General features: G+C 47.0%; 1 protein-coding gene across 1 annotated transcript in view; it reads left to right on the top strand.

The window, feature by feature from the left end:
- Positions 1 to 13,441: 13,441 nt before the first annotated feature.
- Positions 13,442 to 20,474, top strand: part of RNF38 (ring finger protein 38) — a 133,643-nt gene continuing 126,610 nt past the window's right edge. The window contains exon 1 of the mRNA XM_064176714.1: positions 13,442 to 14,052. Coding sequence (XP_064032784.1) covers positions 13,524 to 14,052 — 529 coding nt within the window. The 5' untranslated portion in view covers positions 13,442 to 13,523. The remainder of the gene's footprint in view (positions 14,053 to 20,474) is intronic.

Here is a 20,474-nt window from a genome sequence, read left to right as displayed (position 1 = left end):
AGCTCATGTGCCAGGGTCCTTCTCCCCTTCTGTGTCAGTTGTATCCCATCTGCTGATTGCAGACCTGTGGCAAGATGAAGTTCCCCAAGATCAAAGAATCCAAAGTTATGTTGGAGGCACCAACCTCTGAGCCACTTGTTCATCAAATATGCTTTCCTATTCCTCTCTGTATTCCAGCCTGTGACTAAGGGTATAGATGAAAAGATTACCTGTGCCCCTGCTCCCTCAACTGCTTTTCCCAGTGTCTTAAAGTCCCTCTTGATAGCTTTTAGCCCTCTGGTATCAACCTCATCATTCCCTGCCTGTATAACTAATAAGGGATAATAAGCAGAGGGCTGCACTACAGTAGGCAGCCTCCTGGTAACATCCCTGACCCGGGCCCCAGGGAGGCAGCAGAGCTCCCTGTGGAAGGGGTCTGGCAGGCATATGGAGCCCTCTGTTCCCTGCAGAAGGGAGTCACCAATAACAATTACCCTCCTCTTTTTCTTCTGGGTACTTGTTCTGATGTGAGGGGGCAACTGATTTGTCTCAGTTGCCCTCCCAGCTGGTGATGCTTCTGCCTGCTCCAGGATCACCTCATCCTCAACCTCTAGTGCCCTATATCTGTTGTGTAAGGGCAGCTGGAGATGTGAAGATGTCTGGAAGGGTTTACCCTTGCCTCTTCTGGCAGGTACCTGCATCCATTCTCCTTGGTTGGTTAGTTCATCTTCCTCTGGCAAGGGGGACTGCAGAGGATGGTGCTCTCTTTTATGTTCCCTTTCAGCCTTCAGGAGTTCCACCTCTCCCTTGAGTTCAGCCACCAGGTTAAGTAGACAATTAATCTGCTCACACCTAATGCAGCCAATGCCTGTGTCTCCCTCGACTTCGAGTGCCAGGCTCCAACACTCCTCACATCCAATCGTCTGCACACCTGCATTCCTACAGGTGGGCTCTGTTTGGTTGCCCCAGGAGGGTATCAATCAGCACCCCCAGATCCCTCTCTGTCTGGCTGCTCTCCAGCCACTCCGACCCCAGCCTGTATCTCTGCATGGGGTTGTTGTGGCCAAAGTGCAGCACCCTGCACTTGGAGCTATTGAACCCCATCCCATTGGACTCTGCCCATCTGTCCAGGTGGTCAAGGTCCTGCTGCAGAGCCCTTCTGCCCTCCAACCCAACCACATCTGCCCCCAGCTTGGTGTCATCTGCACACTTGCTGATGACTGACTCCATGCCCTCATCCAGATCATCTATGAAGATGTTAAAGAGGATGGGGCCCAGCACTGATCCCTGAGGGACACCACTAGTGACAGCTGCCAGCTGGATGTGGCACCATTCACCACCACTCTCTGGGTCCAGCCCTCCAGCCAGTTCCTAACCCAGCACAGAGTGTTGCCAGCCAAGCCATGGGCTGACAGCTTAGCCAGCAGTTTGCTGTGGGGGACAGTGTCAAAGGCCTTGCTGAAGTCCAGATAGACCACATCTACAGGCCTCCCCACATCCACCAAGCTGGTCACCTGATCATAGAAGGAGATCAGGTTGGAGAGGCAGGATCTGCCCTTCCTAAACCCACGTTGGCTGGACCTGAGCCCTTTGCCTTCCCTCAAGTGCACAGTTATTGCCCCCATGATAACCTGCTCCATCAGTTTCCCTGATTTTGGGTGCTTTGTTCTTTCCCCATCCTCATGTTACAGCTCAGAGAGATGGATTTCCAGTGTGCAATTGGTCTCACTACTGAAGACTGAGGCAAAGAAGGTAGTGAATATCTCAGCCTTTTCCTCATCTTTTCCCACTATGTCACCCCTGCATCCAATAAAAAATGCTAATATATTTGTATAAGGATTTTCTGTTCTCTTTAACAGCTGAAGCCAAATTCATTTTGCAGTTGGGCTTTAGCTCTTCTAATTTTCTCCTTGCTCAGCCTTACAATAACATTGCAGTCCTCCCAAGAGGCCTGCCCTTTCTTCCAACAATCATAAGCTCACCTTGCCCCCTTTTCCTTTCCTAAGCAAATCTCTCTATGCAGGCAGTCTGACCTCCTTCCCCACCAACTTGTCTTTTGGCACATGGGAACAGCCCATTCCTGCACCCTCAAGGCTTCTTTTTATTTTGAGCAGCATCCAGCCTTCCTCTGTATCTTGTCCCTTCAGGACTGCCTCCCAAGGGACTCTGTCCACCATTCTGAAACAGGCCAAAGTCTGGTTTCATATGTAGAGTGTGACTATGACTAAGAACTAATTTAATTTTCTGCACTTTCTACTCTGTTGTCATTGTGTATGTAAGATCTGGCTTGTTTCTCAGAAAATGCACTATCTTTGTGAAACACTGCCTTTTCTCAGTAGAACTGGAATAAAACAAGCACCTCAGCTTGGTGTGTTCACTGAGTTTTGCACACTGGCTAATGAACTCACATTATCACAGTATCACAGTATCATCAGGGTTGGAAGAGACCTCACACATCATCAAGTCCAACCCTTTACCACAGAGCTCAAGGCCAGACCATGGCACCAAGTGCCACGTCCAATCCTGCCTCGAACAGCTCCAGGGACGGCGACTCCACCACCTCCCCGGGCAGCCCATTCCAGTGTCCAATGACTCTCTCAGTGAAGAACTTTCTCCTCACCTCCAGCCTAAATCTCCCCTGGTGCAGCCTGAGGCTGTGTCCTCTCGTTCTGGTGCTGGCCACCTGAGAGAAGAGAGCAACCTCCTCCTGGCCACAATCTCCCCTCAGGTAGTTGTAGACAGCAATAAGGTCACCCCTGAGCCTCCTCTTCTCCAGGCTAACCAATCCCAGCTCCCTAAGCCTCTCCTCGTAGGGCTGTGCTCAAGGCCTCTCCCCAGCCTCGTCGCCCTTCTCTGGACACGCTCAAGCATCTCAATGTCCCTCCTAAACTGGGGGGCCCAGAACTGGACACAGGACTCAAGGTGTGGTCTAACCAGTGCAGAGTACAGGGGCAGAATGACCTCCCTGCTCCTGCTGGCCACACCATTCCTGATGCAGGCCAGGATGCCACTGGCTCTCTTGGCCACCTGGGCACACTGCTGGCTCATGTTCAGGTGGGTATCAATCAGCACCCCCAGATCCCTCTCTGTCTGGCTGCTCTCCAGCCACTCCGACCCCAGCCTGTATCTCTGCATGGGGTTGTTGTGGCCAAAGTGCAGCACCCTGCACTTGGAGCTATTGAATGCCATCCCATTGGACTCTGCCCATCTGTCCAGGTGGTCAAGGTCCCACTGCAGAGCCCTTCTGCCCTCCAACCCAGCCACATCTGCCCCCAGCTTGGTGTCATCTGCACACTTGCTGATGACTGACTCCATGCCCTCATCCAGATCATCTATGAAGATGTTAAAGAGGATGGGGCCCAGCACTGATCCCTGAGGGACACCACTAGTGACAGCTGCCAGCTGGATGTGGCACCATTCACCACCACTCTCTGGGTCCGGCCCTCCAGCCAGTTCCTAACCCAGCACAGAGTGTTGCCATCCAAGCCATGGGCTGACAGCTTAGCCAGCAGCTTGCTGTGGGGGACAGTGTCAAAGGCCTTGCTGAAGTCCAGACAGACCACATCCACAGGCCTCCCCACATCCACCAAGCGGCTCACCTGATCATAGAAGGAGGATAACAAGCAAAACTGCTGAGAGCACACTCTGTATCTTCTTCCAGGTCATTGATAAAGACATGGAACAAGACTGCACCCAGCACTGACTCCTAGGGAACACCACTAGCTACAGGCCTCCAACTAGACTCTGCACCACTGATCACAATCCTCTGAGCTCTGTTGTTCAGCCAGTTCTCAACTCTCCAAACAGGAGGCTGATTCAGTAATACTGCCATGCATGAACACAGTGTCATAAATAACAGGCACAAAGTGGCGTTCATGCAAGTTAAGGCTTTAATAAAGTTGCAGGAATCAAGCAATGTACCTGGGTGCAAGGAGAGACTCTGCTCTACCCCAACGCACAGCCTTTGCCTTCAGCTTTCTCTTTTTATACCCTATTCTATTACATATTTACTAAGTTCTAAGAAAAGGTTGGGTTTTCTTTATCAGTTCTTAGGAATGTGAGATGTCTCTTCCACACAGGTCTCCTTTTATCCGGTGGTCCCTCTGGTAATCTTTGATGAAGTAAGGGGTCTTGCTTAAGTGTCTTCCTCATGAACTTCAAAGTCCTGGTTCTTCTATTTGCTCATACAGGAAAGGTGGCACCAGGAGGAATGCATTTCCATTTAAATATGCAAAAGACTATCTCTTCCACGTGCCTCCCTCCTTCACCAATCTAATTACTCTTATCTTTTAGCTTATTGAGATGGTGGTGCAAGCAGGAATGCAGTTTCATTCAAACCCCCCCTTCCTCCTTGTCTGTGACCTCTTGCCACGAATTGATCGGATCAAACATATGATTCTATATATTTCTCACAACAGGATCACACATCACTGGATCACAGGATGTTAGGTGTTGGAAGGGATCCAAGAAGATCATCAAGTCCAACCCCTCTGCCAGCGCAGGACAATACTATCTAACACTGATCGCAGAGGAACACATCCAGACAGGCCTTGAAAGTCTCCAGAGAAGGAGACCACACAACCATTCTGGGCAGCCTGTGCCAGTGCTCTGTGACCCTTACAGTAAAGAAGTTCCCCCTTGTGTTGAGGCAGCACCTCTTGTGCTGCAACTTAACACCCATTGCTCCTTGAGTATGTAAAGCTATCATGTAATTTGCTCAGCTGTGGTCAGACTTTACCTAAACCAAGAAACCCTTTATGGCTACACTTTCTCCATAAATAGAGTATCTGAGCCTGTGGATTATACTTCATAGGAAGATTTTTGAAGCAACGCTGTTCTTGTCTGTGTGCTGTGGTAATATAGCAGTGAAGACTGACAGCGCATGGCGGTTCGCAACCCCTTGTGGTTTATGATAAATGCAACCAATTAGCAAATCAAAGGCTGGGATAAATCACAAACTTGTTTACACGGTGAGCCTGGTAAAATGAAGGTTTGCCTTCAGCAACGAGTAGCTGTGAATTGCCAGAGCTATACAAAAGATCAGTTCTTAGACGTGTTGTGAAAGCACATCTGGTATATATATTGCATGCAACAACAGGCTGCAAAGAGATGAGAGGAGCTTACTGACCGGAGCTGTAGTGTAGGTGAAACTAAAACCAAAACCAAATAGCGTCCTGGAATGCTTCTTTACTTACATTTATTCTATTAACAACATCCATTTAGGTGGGGGGGGGGGGGGGGCAGGGGGAGGGGGGGGAAGGGAACAAACAGGGGTATATTTTGACTCAGATATCAAACATATTATTAACTCCTGTCCTGGCTTTGGCCAGGAGACAGCCAAATGAAACACCCAGTGGGGGACTGCATATCAGAAAGACGTCATGCCTGCTATATAAAGTGAGGGCTGGCCTGGGCAAGGGTGATGTTTTTTGGGGGGCTGTGGGAACTTCCAGTGAGTAGCAGAGGGGTTTGCCATTTGCCTTCCCACCGGCTGGGATGTGGGCCAGGGGTGGGAGTGGAAAAAGGAGCAATGGAAGCATCGGTATGGGGCTTAGATGCTAGGTAAGCCTACACCTCAACAGCACTAAACTATTTCTCTGGCAGTAGCTGCATGGCTGTAGTTTCACAGAAGATCTCAGAACTGTGGCAAATCCATGTACCAATTAGGCTTGCAGCAAAAGTTCTTTCATAAAGTGCAGATGCAACACAGCATGATTGTCTCATGAGCTTCTTGGTACAAGACAAAATTAAAATTGGTATTTGTTACAGACTGACTCCCTCTTCTCATATTCCTACTACCTCGATACTGTTTAGTGGTAGCAGCGTGCACAGGACTCAGCTAGGCACAACTGAAGGTCTGTTCCCTTTTTAAAAGTATCTGAGGGCTTCAGTATCCATTCAGACATTACAGACCTGGATAAGCCACCTGCCATCTGTAATTACTCAGAAGTCAGCATTTTTAACAGTCTCTAATGACTGGTGTTTGCTTTGACAAAATCACACTTCAGCATTCTTTTTCTCCCGAATTCGGGGCTAAGCACCTTGCTAGACCACATTTGGAACCTGTTTTGCTGTACAGGGAAAGAGTTGCAAAACATGTCCTGGCAGCCACTGCACCATGGTCCATATATGGGAGGCAGCACAGGCTTGGGAACCATGGGCTAAAAACCAAGCACAAACCTAATGTCTGAAGAACATGTCTGAGCAGACGTAATGCCACAGGCAGCACTGGCATTTGTTGAAAGCATTGGGACACATGCCATGCCACATGGAGTGGGATCCTGGTGACTTCGCAGCAACGCTTGCAGATGAGTCTAAGCACAGCACTAACACTACATCTGCACAGGGCAGAGGTTCTCAGCAGAGGTTCTCAGCTTCTGTGCAGGTCCGTGAACCCCATGAACACTGGCTGCCTTGCTTCTCAAAGATGAACTGGGCAGAACCTGCTTTGCCTTCAGTAGGCTCTAGAACATCAGCATTCTAGACATTAGGCTCTAGGAGAGGTGGCCTTAGCCAGTTTCTGGAATTGCATTACTATCCACATTTCCTGCTTTTATAAGACTAAACTGTAAAAAAGCCTTGTTAGCATTTTCTCTTGTGTTCTAATATCTGCACTATTCCTGCAAGTTACTTCTGTTACTACATTGTTCTGCTTGAAGAAATCAGCAGGCTACAGGGGGCCTTTAACCCCATCCAGAAAGATGCTCTGTCTCTGAACTGATCCTGTCTTGTATCATCTTACACCGAGACATGATTCAAATTCAAGGCTAAGTTATTCTGAAGTCAGAGCAATCCATGTGAGTTATTGATTATTTTCAGTATGGAGAATTGTCTTTTAAAGATGTACTTTTATCATCCCTGACAAATACTGTGTAATGCCCATACACTGAAAGTTTATGCTGACTTCTATAGCAGTAGTAAAGACATGAGGAATGAGATGTGAAGATTGCTAGTGTTTTGAAGGGCTGGAATAGACACTGTTGAATAATCAAACTTCCCTACTAGTAAGATATGAGACTTACAGATCAGAAAGGTATCAATCTTAACGAGGCAGAAACAAAATATGCACATTCCAAAACTAGTCCTGGGTTCTGTTAATGCCTTATAATAGGAAGAATCAACCCCTGCAGGGAATTCTCACACTAACGTAATTATGTCCCTGCTGATTGCAGTGGGGTTGAACTAGATGAACTTTAAAGATCCCTTCCGAACCAAACCAGTCTGTGATACTGTGAATTGTAACAGTATCACTTTCCATGTTAACAACCTTACTCCAAAGCAAAAAGATTGTTTGAATCTAATTCAACCCCTTAAAAACAGATATTAAAGAACTGCACGAAGTGTCGGATACTGCTAATAAATGAGGTAGCAAGAAAACAGCAGATTTTGCTTAAGGATGGTAATCTCTTCTTCCTCTTCCATTGCATTCCTCAGAAATAAGGCTTGGATGACTTACATACAAATGCTTTGAAAAATTCCCCTAGTTTTAATGTGAAAACGGGAGCACAGACCAGGGGCAGCAACTGTGCATCACGTTACTGAGGTTCTGTAACTCAACAGTCCTTTTGGACACCCTAGACTGGTATATGGGTGCTAGGTTGGACTGGATGATCTTGGAGGTCTCTTCCAACCTGGTTGATTCTATGATTCTGTGGAAGTCTGTGATTCCAGGTGCAATATTCTGCCATTCAGGGTGCCTGTGAGCAAAAGGAAAAGGTGCTGGGTCACTACACCAGCAGCTGACACTATGTTAAAAGGTGGGCACTGTTAGCACCATTCCCATTAGCCCAATCTGAGGCATCTTAACCAGCACCAGCAGGTCTGCATAATACAGGTTTCCAGGCAATACCTGCAGGTGACAGTAATCCTGCACCTTGCATCTGGGAGACTAAAAGGTCCCCAGTTTCTGTTCCATGAAATTTGGCACAGTGGTAGTTGAAGGTGCAGTACTGCCTAAAATCAATTGTAAGCCACCACTGTTCATGTGGCTATCTCACCAGCCAGACCAAAGAATTACAGGGGGGACATGCACAAGTGCTGATAGGTTGGACTGGATGATCTTGGAGGTCTCTTCCAACTTGGTTGATTCTATGATTCTATCTTCTCCAACTGTGTTACCACCCCATCACTACCCAGGTGAACAGCTGCAGGCAGAGGCTATTGTCTCACATTTGTTATTCTGGACCGGGGCAAAGCTGTAGACAGCTCTAATGAATGTTTAGCTTTAGGTTTGTCTGGGAATCCACAGATCAGGGGAATTAACCTTCCAGGGTCAACAGGGGATAGCAACAGAGATCTCCTTAACACAACCCTCTTGTACACTGCTTGTATTCAGGCTGCTTTTTGCACAGGCACCGTGATATCTGAGAAACCAGCAGTTTTAATAACATGAGGATCTCCCTTTTCCTGCAGGTCAGTGCCACCAATTCAATAGACAGCCCACACAGTTAATGAATAATTATGATTGCTTAAAACACTTGAGGATGCCCATATCCTTCTGCTTTCTTCTTGCTTCCTCGGATTTGATCCCTGTGATAAGGGAAATTTGCCACAGGTATTCCATCTCTGACTCCCCTGGACACTTGGAATACTTTCCCTGCAGATTTGCTAACTCAGCCAGTGCACACAGTGACATAAGCATTACCATCTCATCTTCTTCATTTGTGACTTCAGTTTTTAAGCAGTTCTCATGTAGGCATGAGTACTGCGGGTAGATCAGAACCTTCCACTACTACATCATTGTCATCGTTGCCACAGGAGCCTCCATCCCATGTCTTGGGATTTGCAGAGTGTATCAATTTGTGAAATTCTTTAACTGAGACTGAGGACAGTACCAGGCTCAGTTAAATGTTGGGGTTTTTTTTTTTTTTTTTTGGTTGTTTTTTTTTCCCTGCATTTTTTTTTCTTGCTGAGGCCAATAGCATTTTAAGTTCCCTGTTTTCTGTCCCCACTTCATCTCAGTGTTCCCTTTCAAAAAGCAGTGATGCCTTCAGTAATTCTTGGAGTGCACAGTATATAGTTCCTGGCATTACAGTCTACTTTTTCAATTCTTTCTGTGTATGATATATGCAAACTCTTGACACTGTGCAAACGGTACCTCCATTTATCTTTGGCTCACTCCTGTGATGTTTTACCCACTCTACCAATTTGCTCCAAAATGTTTGGACACATGTTATTCACATTTTGGATGGTGCATGTACTTGTGGAAGTTTATTTAGTGTTGTGGGGCACTCCAAACCCCCTTTCCCCCCCCACCTCCATCTCTGGAGGTTTGAATGGGGGAGGAAGAACTGCTTTTCCCCCACACCTTGCAGGCTTGAAGGGGAAAGAGCAAAAGGTGCCCTTTTCATGTGTGTACTGACTTCTGGGAAAGCCCATGCTGAGATCTGCTGGAGATTGGCTGAGTTCTTCATGCTCAGCATCTATGGCAAGTTGACACACTGTCTAGGAAAAATCTATAAACAGAGGAAAAAAGCACATGCAGCTCCTGCTCTTGCACCATTCTGTGCAGTCCCACTCTTGCACAGTCCGTGCTGCTCCCTCACAAGTCTGCAAGTTCAGCAAGTCCTTAGGTCCATTCGAGAGAGAGCTGCCAGCGGCACCAGGACCTGGCTTCTCTCGGACCGCTGCATCCTGACTTCCTGCTCACTGCCCTGAGCTGGGGAACTCAGCAGCAGTTTGGCTCTTTCCCTGTGCTGCTAAGACAGTGCCATTCCATGATCTTTGCCTCGTGGAAGCTGTGGCTGAGACCCTTTGACAGGATTTTATTTTCACTGGACTTATTGTCACCTGGATCCACGATTGGACACAGCTTGCAGTTTTAGAGGCTGCCACAGAGAAATCCAGCAGGGATCATCACCAAATTTCCACTTCACCTGTGTGAGTAAAATCTGCTGTTCCCTAGGTTCTCCACTCAGCCTGATTTTTAAGTGGGGTAGAACTGTCTTGTAGCTTAGCCTTTTCCATTTCCTGACTTTCCTTAATTACTAAACTTGCCCATTGGCATCCTTGTGAAGATTTCCTTACCAAATTAGAAGCTGTAAATAAACCTCAGTTAGTTCTGTATATAGTTTGGGGGTGAGGCTTTTCAGGAAAAGAAAAATAATTCTATTTTTATAATTCCTGCTATATTTATAATTCCTCCCACACACACTTTGTAAATCACTCAGACTAGACTCAGCTGTCTGGAAACTGATTGAAGCTTTGTATTTACAGCTTAGCACAATATACAAGCAGTTATTTACAATCTACACAGCTATAGACAGAAATGTACAAGTTAAATACAGAAACACAACAGCCCTCCCAGAAACCTGAGTCCCCAGGAGGGGCTCTCAACTGCCCCTTCACCTTCTCCCACCCCTCTCTACCTTACCCTGACGTTGCCTTGTGCCCAAGGAAGACTGGAGGGTCAGCCAGGGGCGTTAGGAAGCAGGTAGATTAGTCACAAAGAAGGAAGGTTAAGTTAGAGAGAGAAAAGCAGCCCACACTAGCCCAGAGAGTGACTGTGCTATCTATGGTTTACATTCTTGTTCTTATACATCTCAGCAAGCCTGTGAGTGAAGTAGGCATCACCATTGTTTTCTTCTCACAGCCTGAAATCTAATTCTTCTCACCAAAACATTCCAGCCAGGCTCAAACCAGCACACCTGCTTTGGCCAATTACTCCCCAACCAAACCATCCTGGCAATCCTGACAACTGCGCCAATTTTATTGTTGTGTTACAGGCAAAATCCTGACATCCACCTGTCTCAGAGCCCCAGGACTGATACTGGAGATGTTTGACAAAATCAACATTTACCTGTTCACCAGTACCTCAGTAAGGACTTCCAATGACACAAGTTAAGAAAGTTAAAGTAATTGATAAATTAATTTATTAAAGCAAAAGACACAACAGATTCGAGATAGCTGGCCATAAATACATTAACTGCAAGGAACTGAGCTCAATAAATTCCAGATAACACTCAACAAAGCCACAGGCACAAGTCTCTGCAATAGCACTAACATGTAAGAGTAATAATAATGCTAGCAGAAGTTAAACCACGTATCTAATGTGCAATTCTTACCAAGGTCTTGGACCTAAGTACTTGAAGACATCAAGCAGGTCTGGAGAAGGCTTTCTGCCTGATTTCCAAATGTGGTAATTACCCTGAAAAGGTATTAGGTTGAAGGTATTATTTCTTCTTGTCCCACTAGGGTTGAAAAATACTCTGAATCTAGGTCTCCTACTGATAATATCTTGAAAAGACTTGATTTATATGTTGAACAAACAGGAAAATGGAACTCCTCACCTCCAGAATTGAATGAAGTGCAAAGCATCAGAACTGTCATGTTACATGGACGCAAGACTGCTGACCCATACTGCAAAAAACCCCAACCTTTCTTTATCTTTGAGATACCCTGTATTTGGAGTGCATGTTAGATTCAGCAACTATTGTTGAGGTAGCTTCATACTGCAGAAATGTCTTCTGTTTGCTTAGGTCTGGAAGACAATCTGGAGAAAAAAAAAAAAAAAAGAAAGAAAAAGCTAGAAAGATTTTCCCAGTTGAAGGACTGAAGCTATTTTCACACTTTTTAATGTAGGGCAAAAAACCTTCCAGCATTCAAATCTGCAAGGTTTTGGAGGGGTCACAAAGAAGGAAATCTGTGTTACAATGCAGTCATATTATGTAATATCTTCAGTTTTAAAGCAACTTCCTTCCAGGAAGAGAGTAAAACATGAATCATCATGAAGCAACAGTGACTCTGTTTGTCTCTTTTTATACCAACTGTGTATTGCCTGGGGCTTCATGCAGGCTAAATGTTCTTGCCCTATTGCAGCAAGCTGAAAGAGGTGTAGACACATTGGAAAATGAAAGCAGATGTGACAGAACAGTACTTTAGACTGCTGTATTCCACAGAATCGTAATATAGGATTGTTCACATTTCTTCCTTGGTCAGGGCTGGAGAGACGAAGGGTTAGCTCTGTGGAGTTCAAGCAAACACATGGAGAAAGGCTTCAAATGGCCTTACATAACTGCTGGGGCACATGAATCATGTAAACAGTAGGCTACAGACTCCACAGGTGCTAGACCTCCGGGGCATCACGGTCACCTTTCACAATACCAGACGAAAACCTCGATTAAATGACATGAAGGAGAGGAAAGAGCTGCGCAGCATGACCTGCAGAAACCTCTCCCACTTACAGCACTGCGAAGTGTGACTGCTGCGATGTGCAGAATGAAATGCCCTCACATTCAACGCACATAGAACTGTTTTTTTTCCACTGATGACAGCAAATATATCCCTCTGGGTAGTGAATTCTGGTAAGTAGTGCTTTTTCTTTCATAATGTATGTATCAATTTTCCTATTCCTCTCCCCGACAGCTACACCAAGCTGGATCCGCTCAGCAAACACAGCCCTGTACAGGACAGAAGAGGCACGCACATACAAGCACAGAGGCATTTTCACTGCTTTAAGAGGAATCGTTAGTTGTGTGGATAGTATTATTTTTTTTCCAATTAGCTTGGAAAATGTTTATTATTTGTCAGCAAAGCAGTAACTGCCCCTTTCCTTTACGAATTAAGGAGTCTAGGGACATGTCCGGTTTGTCGCATAAACGCCTAACAGCGCAGTGCCCCTGCACTTTAAGCAGCCTCTCTCAGCCGGTCCTGCTAACACCTCCCAAACGGGCAGCAAAGCGGCGTAGCGTCCGAGGCGCACACATGCCTATAACGGAGGGCTCCGCCCAGACAGCGCTCACCGCCCGGTGCCGGGAAGCGAACGCCACTTTCCGTCCCGCCCCATGCTGCCCTCTGCTGGACCGCCTGTGCGCAGCGCCTACGTGCCACCGGGACCAAGCGCAGCCCCTGCAGTCGCCCGGCCGCCCAATCGATCGTGGCCTTTGCCCCTCTCCCTCTCTCGGTCGTCGCCGACGGCGTACCGTGCCGTTCCCCCAGGCGTGCTGACGAGCCCTACAACGGTGGCGGACGGGCGGCCGTGCCCGTGCCCAGCGGCCCGCACAGAAAGCGAGACAGGGCGAGGATGATTCCGGGCTCTGCGCACAGAGTCTGCTCAAAGCAAGCTGACACCCGCTAGGCCATGGGAAGCCCGGCTGATCGCGGCGCAGGCACGACTCGCCCTGCCCGCCTGGCCGAAGGGGCGGTGGGGGCACCGCCACAGTAAAAGGCGGCTGACTGCTGCGCCGGTGGCGTCGTCATGCACGCCTTGTGGCAGCGTTGTCGTGAGCGACCCCGGGGAGGCGCCAGCCCGCTGACGGAGCGCTGAACGCTCTCGCTCAGCGGGCCGCTGGGGCTTGGACGGGGCGGAGGGAGGAAGCAGGAAGGGAGACTTCCTCCTCTTCGGAAACGAACTGGGCAGCTGCGGTTTCTCTACCGGAGTTGCCGACGCGACTCGGCACTGGCTGTCCAGCTGAAGGCTGCGCGCCAGCCAGAAGCTCTTCGCGTTGCCCATGGCTCTCATGGCCCCTCACTGGCGCTGACCCCTGTCCCTGCAGAGGGGCTGCTCTCGGGAAGGTGGCGCCGCCGGCTGGCCGGAGGCGGAAGCGATGCAAGTCGCCGGCCGCTCAGCGCCCCGCGGGACGCAGTCCGACGCCTCCTTCCTGCCGCCCACTCGCCGTTGGGACCACGTCGCCGCTCTGCGCGGCGAAGAGAGCAGCGTCGAGCGGCACCAGCTTTTCTGCCAGGCCGGCGAGGTGGGCCGCCACAGCAGATGGGTGGCTTCTTCCGCCGCCCCCTTCCTGCCTTCCTACCCCTCCTCCCCTCCACCGCCCCCCGCCTCCTCCGCTGCCTCCTCCCCCGCTGCCGAGGCCGTCGCCGCCTTCGCCACCCCCTCAGCTGCCTGCCTCCTTCTGGCGACCCCGTGGACCCACGCACGCTCCCGCGGCGGCTTTCCCGGACTCGCTATGAGCGGCGGAGCTGCTCGCTTACCGCCGCCTCCTGCCCTCTGTCCACCGCCGCCGCCGTCCCTCCGCGGTCCGAGCCCTCCGGAGCCGGGAGCGCGCATCCAGGGCCGGGGTAGCCCCGCCGGACACGGCACACCCCGCGCCGCCCTGGGCGCCAGAGCGCCACCACCAGGTGAGCGGGAAAAGGGCCCCGGGGTGGGGGAATAGCTTCGGCGTCCCACCGCAGCCCATCAGCGCAGCCGGCGCGGAGAGTCTCGAAGTTGTCCTCCGCAACGCCTGGAGTTGCGGCTGCCTCAGGGGACAGGAGGGAGGAGAAGATCGCACTAGTCGCACGAAACCGAGGCATGTTGCGGCGGTTGCCGACAGGCTGTGTGTCGCCCGGCCAGCCACAGGGTGCCTGGGCCACCCTGCGCGTCCGTCGGTGGTCGGCGCGGCTATGGCTTTTCTCTGCCGGTCGGGATGCGACGTTCTGTAGTGCGGGCGGCGCGCCGTGCTGGGGCTGTCGCCTCCGGTCGTCGTGTTTCTCCAGTACTTCCCCGCCCCGCGCCTCCGTCTGTCGGCCGCCGGCGGGGCTTCGCTGCAATGGGCGTCGGTGCTTGCTCGTCCTGGCGGCGGCCGTGGCCGCTTTCCGTGAGAGGTGCCCTCTGCAGCGCCAGGCCGTGCCCGCCCTCCCTTTTCCTTGCAGCAGCCCCTGGCTGGAAGCCTGCCCTCTGCCTGCGCGGATTTCCCTCCGGAATAGGCCAGTTTCCAGTGACCTCAAGTTTTTGCATGTAGCACCGGAATGCTTTGAAAGTCAGACTGCTTCAGTGGAAACCCCGCTTGAGTGCCTTCAGTGCCCTCAACAGCTGCCTTTTAAAGGTATCCTTGAGTTTTCTGTTAGAAACAGCCTGCAGCAGAGTCTTCTTAGCGGAGCTGGATTGGGCCATGTGGTTCATTTGTCCTGGAGCTATGGTGTATACAGGGCTGCAGCCCCAACATCTGGATTCCTGTGCTTATGGGCTGACACCAGACCTGCTTTCGAGACTGCAGTGGAGCTTCCCACACGCGTAAATTCGTACGAGTGCCTGATTCGGGACTGGGGCATTAAACTTGTCCCCAAGCCATTTTTACGAATGGCAGCAAAAATGTTTATGTATAGATGAAATTAGTCACTAGGATGTGGGATGGGAGGAGGATAGAAAACGATACCTTGGGTTTGGGGCCTGGAGAGTGAAGAAATGAGGTACCTAATTACTTTTCTCTTTGAACCAACTTAAAGTGATGTTCATGTCTCGGGGACTTCCCTGTATTTTTTCCAGGAGGCTGCAGTGTGGGTGTATATAGTGATGGAAATCTTGCTTTGAAATTGAGTAGGTTTTATAGACAAGTTCTTGAAGTTTGAGGTTCATGGCGTGGTAAAGGATTACCATGCAGAAAGTTGAGGAAGAACTTGGATTTTTAACTTTAAGTTGTATTACAGAGCTCAAAAATATCCTTTTCCCATATATTGAAATCACAGTGCACGTGGGGAAGATAAGCCTGTCCTGCTTGGGCCTCCCAAATAATATATATATAGGTGAAAAATACTCTTCCAGTATAGGTGATCTGAACATAGAGGGTTTACCTCATGAAACTGCCTGTCAACATTTTTGGAGTAAAATTGCTTGGATGTTTTTGGTGTACAAGATAACTTTGTCTTAAAGCCTGGTCTAAAAATCTCTCCTAACCCCTTCCCGTGCTCTCAGTAATCTTTACAGCTCCATGAAGTGTTCCTAATGGGAGATAGAAGCTTTTTATTTATTTCCCATGATTTGGGAAATCTTGATGGAGAAAAGAACTACAACCTTTATCATATAAAGAACACATCACAGGCTGAGTGTACAAAGACGCTACTGTTGGAGTAGGAGATGATGACTGTTTGATTCTCCAAGAAGGGGAAGGGGCTTTTTGGGTTTGTACTGAAGTTCTTGATATTCACTAGCACAGATACTTTGCCTAAAAGTCCTGTGCTTGATGCTGACTGGGGTGGTCAGAAAGAGTTTGTTCAAAAGAGCTCTTGTAGATGCTCAGGTTAAGTGATTAAGTTTCACAATATACTTAAGTTACAGTGCAGGTGAATGTTTAGTCATAATCTGCAAATAATATGTAAAATGTTTTCAGGTAATGTGGTGCCTGATTCCTCTTCCAATTTTGAGATACCAGGTCGTAACTTACAGAAAAATCTATGAGATTTCTAAATGGAATGATAAATTAGGGATGAGAAATATATATATATATATATATATATATATATAATTTCTCCAGAGGGAAAAGTTGTTGTTCTGACTTTATGAAAGTCTGCCTGTTACATTAAATAATTTCCACCAGAGGAAAAGATGAAGCACTGAACTCTGGCATCAGGGCCAAACTGGACTGTTTTGCTGAGCACCCTCTTAGTTGTGTTCTTGAAAGCAGCTTCCTACTGGTGGTCCTAATGTATTAACTTTTGATAAGAAAAACCCCACAAACAAACCCTGTGTAGTGATCTGGGCTTCAAACGTTAGGAGTTACTGCAATTACTATAGTTTACAAGTGAGAATGCTTTACTATTCCATCAGGAAAACACTTAATGATGTCTGGTTCTTCTTTTTTGTTTTATTGTTTCTTTTGTATTCTTCTCCCAAACAGTGGGTGCTAACAGAAGGGAAAGTCTCTATTCATGGCTTTCAAATTAGTAAAAGATTATTGGAGTAGGAAATACTGCACTGAAGAGCTGATTCTTTAGTTCAGGAGCTTGTGTCTGACCTTAGGAGGCACTTCACCGTCCATGAAGTATTTTGCCTCTACAGGAGTACATGCATCCTCTCAATGAAAAGAGGAACCCACCCAGAGGCAAGATTATCCACTGGGAAAAGAAACTTTTGTCAGTTGTGGAAGTTCTTAGACTGTGTCAGCTTTACTCTTTTTTTTTTTGTAAGGTCTTTATTAGCATTCTCAGGTTTTGCAGCATGTGGAAAGTAAAGATAGATTTTGGAAGTTGTGATGCACATAAGATACTGATGCGATGTCTTCAGCTGGTGAAAACAGCGTTTCTCTTAAGCACCTTTGCTATGCATATCAGATTTTTGGGTGTCATCTGGTAAAATTCGTTTAAATATAATTAGTATTGCCTGGCCTCCTTGTGTTGCAGACTCTTTAGCTGTAGTAAATTTAAAACTAAGATTATTGATGAGCATGCACATAAAGCTAAGTCTCATCAGAAAGTATTGTTAAGAGGAGTAATGGGAGGTTCTTATTCAGGCAGATAACTAGGCATCTGCCTGATCTTTGTTTGAACAAGCTGAAACTGCTTCATTCTTTGAGTGCCAGTTTTTAAACATAACTGGAATGTGAGGGGATGGACTTGTTGGCAAAGATAGTACTAATGTGTCAATTAAGTGCAGTAGAAAGCTCTTTGAATTCATAATGATTCTACCTGGTACTGAATATGTTAAGCAGTTGTAATATGAGTACTAAAACTCATTGTTGGTTCATACTGGCAGCTGTAAGCTTTTGTGCCTTTAGCAGTTGTGCATAATTATACTACTGATGTGTGGTTTTGTTCTCAAATGAGAAAGCAGTTACTGTGGCTTTATAGTGAGTGTTACATGCCTGGAGATAGATGTGAATTTTCTGATCTACGCCACGGTGATGTCTCCACCACTTTTTAGCTGTGTAGAACAAAACAAGACAGAAAGTTAATTCCTTATGAAGAACATGTGAAACATAATCGGTATGTAAATGGTTTCCGAGAGTTGCAATGTGGTTTTGATAGCTTGAAAGCAAACAAACAGATCCCAAACTGGAAACTATTATTGCAGCACCTTTATTTGAATTTGCTTAAAGTGTGATGTTAACAAATGCAGAAGTGGCTTGGTAATACTTCCTGGTTAGAATAAGCACAGTATTGTATCATGCACTTTTGTTGGGCAGAGCTAATTCATCTTGAATATGCATTTGAAATACACGCTCTACTTTGCAACATCTGCTTCTGAAATGATCTAAATTGCTCCTTTGGTCTAATCCATCAAGATACTCATTATTGTCAGTATCTGTTGATTCAGATTGAGTGGATGCACTAGAACTGATCCTTCAGCTGTCAGATCTGTAAGTTACAATACAGAGCTGCAGTATAGCTGTCAATTGATTTGGTTTGTGAGCTCAACCACCTTTTGTGAGCTAGTGTCTTGAATAAGAGTTGTTTATTGCCTAGAAAATGGAGAAAAGATTATCTTTCAGTAAGAATGAGAGTTTGGTTAAAATGCATGTGTGTTGATTTTTCTGCTGGTTCCACTCGACAGGCATTAGTGAAGATGACACAGGTTTGTAGATGAAAAAAAATAAGGCCTGATATCTTGCATAGTTTTTTGTTAGAGTTTGGCTTTGAGAATTCTCAGTTAAAATAACTGATAATTCATGTTTCAGTGTGCTGCACACTCTCAGTTCAAATAAAGGGAATGTGATGGAACGTTACAGATATACATATGTATGTGTATGTAGTAAATTTGTTTGTGTCCTGACAGTTCCCTCTTAACATCTTTGTGAATTTTCTGTATTTACTGGCAGTGCTGCAATATTGCACTTTATTTCCATCTGATATGGATATCTATCACATGTGCTCTATGAACTTTGAGCTAGTTCTTTCCAAGATTTAGTAATTACTGAAGAAAAAGTTAGGCAGCAAAGCTGTTTTTGTGCTCAGATGGCTTCATATTCTCACTGCTTTGCCTAGACTTTCAGGTGGATGTAGAGACTGAAAAATCAACACTATTCTCAACATGGTTTGAGAAGTATCTTTGCCTTGACTCTGAAAGGTTAAAATGAGAAATAAACATGATTGTGACTGTTGTAAATTCTTGACAGAAGTTGTGCTCATGTAAAAAATGAAGTGAGTTTGGTTTTTTTTCTTATATTTACACTGGCTGCTTACACAGCCTTTTTTTTTCCTCAGAGTAGCTTGGGAAAATTAAATCCACATGTGCAGAGAATCTTTTTGAGTCATGTTTTTTTCCTGAGAAAGACTGGCTTGAAATCTTTTTGAACCAGTAACATTGCAGCTTGCTTTCTTAGTTCTTGCTCCTCAGACATTTGAAGTAGTCTTTCATATGGCATCTACCTCATATGTGAAGTTCAGATAGAGAAGTGTCATCTAAATAAAAGTGTTGTTGGTGTTACTGCCATGCAAGATGTGGACGATATGAGATGGTAGAGTACCAAAAGATCAGAGAGCATCTTACAAAGTTCACAGTGGGGGCTCCTTTCACATTAATAAGACAGTATGATCATAGAATCACAGAATTCTTTGGGTTGGCAGGAACCTTAAAGATCATCTAGTTCCAAACACCCTGCAATGGACTGGAACACATACACTACATCCATCTTGTCCTTGTACACCTCCAGGGAGGGGACATCCACAACTTCTCTGGGCAGCTTGTTCAGGATCACAGGATTTTAGGGCTTGGAAGAGACCTCCAGAGATCATAGAATAAGCCAGGTTGGAAGAAACTTCCAAGATCATAATCCAGTCCAATCTATCACCCAGCCCTGTCCATTCAACTAGACCATGGCACTAAGTGCCTCATCCAGTCTTTTTTTGAACACTTCCAGGCATGGTGACTCCACCACCTCCCTGGACAGCTTATTCCCCCTTGCCAGAGCAGGACCATAGTTTGCCAGGCATGGTTTGCCCTTGCTGAAGCTGTGTTGGTTACCACCAGTCACCTCTTCATTTTCTGTATGCCTTAGCAAAGCCTGCAGCAAGATCTGCTCCTTGGTCTTGACAGGCACGGAGGTGAGACTGATTGGCCAATACTCTCCAGGATCTTCTTTTTTCCCCCTTTTTGAAGTAGGGGGTCATGTGTCCCCTTTTCCAGTCAGCAGGGACTTTTCCAGGTTGCCATGACCTTTCAAATATGATGGGCAGTGGTTTGGCAGCTTCATGTTCTGGTTCTATCAGGACCACTGAGTAGATCTCACTTGGCACCATGGAGTTTTGCAACTTCAGATTCTTTAGATGGTCTTGAACCTGATCTTTGTTTATAGTGGTCAGATCATCCTTTTGCCACTCCCTACCTTTGTCTTGTGGAGCTTAGCTGGTGCAGCTAGGGCCCTTGCCAATGGAGACTGAGGCAAAACAGGCACTGATCACCTCAGCCTTCTCCATATCCCTCATGACCAGGTCTCCATTTTCCTTTTGGAGAGATACTTTTTGTCACTGATGAACCCAAAGAAATTCTTCTTACTCTCTTTCATGTCCAAACTGAATTCTATCTGCACTTTTGATTTCTTAACCTGATCTCTGGCTACTTCTCGGGATGTGCTGCTCCTGGGATTGGAGGAGATGGTCCTTGAATGTTGACCAGTTTTCTTGGGCCCCTCTTCACTCCAGGGCTTTATCCCACAACACTCTGCCGAGCAGGTTCCTGAAGAGGATGAAGTCAGCTCTCTTGAAATCCGGAGTAGTGATCTTACTTTGCACCCTCTTTGATGCCCTGAGGATCTTTAACTGACATTTCCTGGCCTCTGCAGCCAAGGCTGCCCTTAAGTTCCACATCACTCACCAGCCCCTCCTTGCTGGTGAGGACAAGGTCCAGCATA

Source organism: Pogoniulus pusillus, chromosome Z (assembly GCF_015220805.1).
Source record: "Pogoniulus pusillus isolate bPogPus1 chromosome Z, bPogPus1.pri, whole genome shotgun sequence".
NCBI lineage: Eukaryota > Metazoa > Chordata > Aves > Piciformes > Lybiidae > Pogoniulus > Pogoniulus pusillus.
This window is presented reverse-complemented; position numbering and strand designations above follow the sequence as displayed.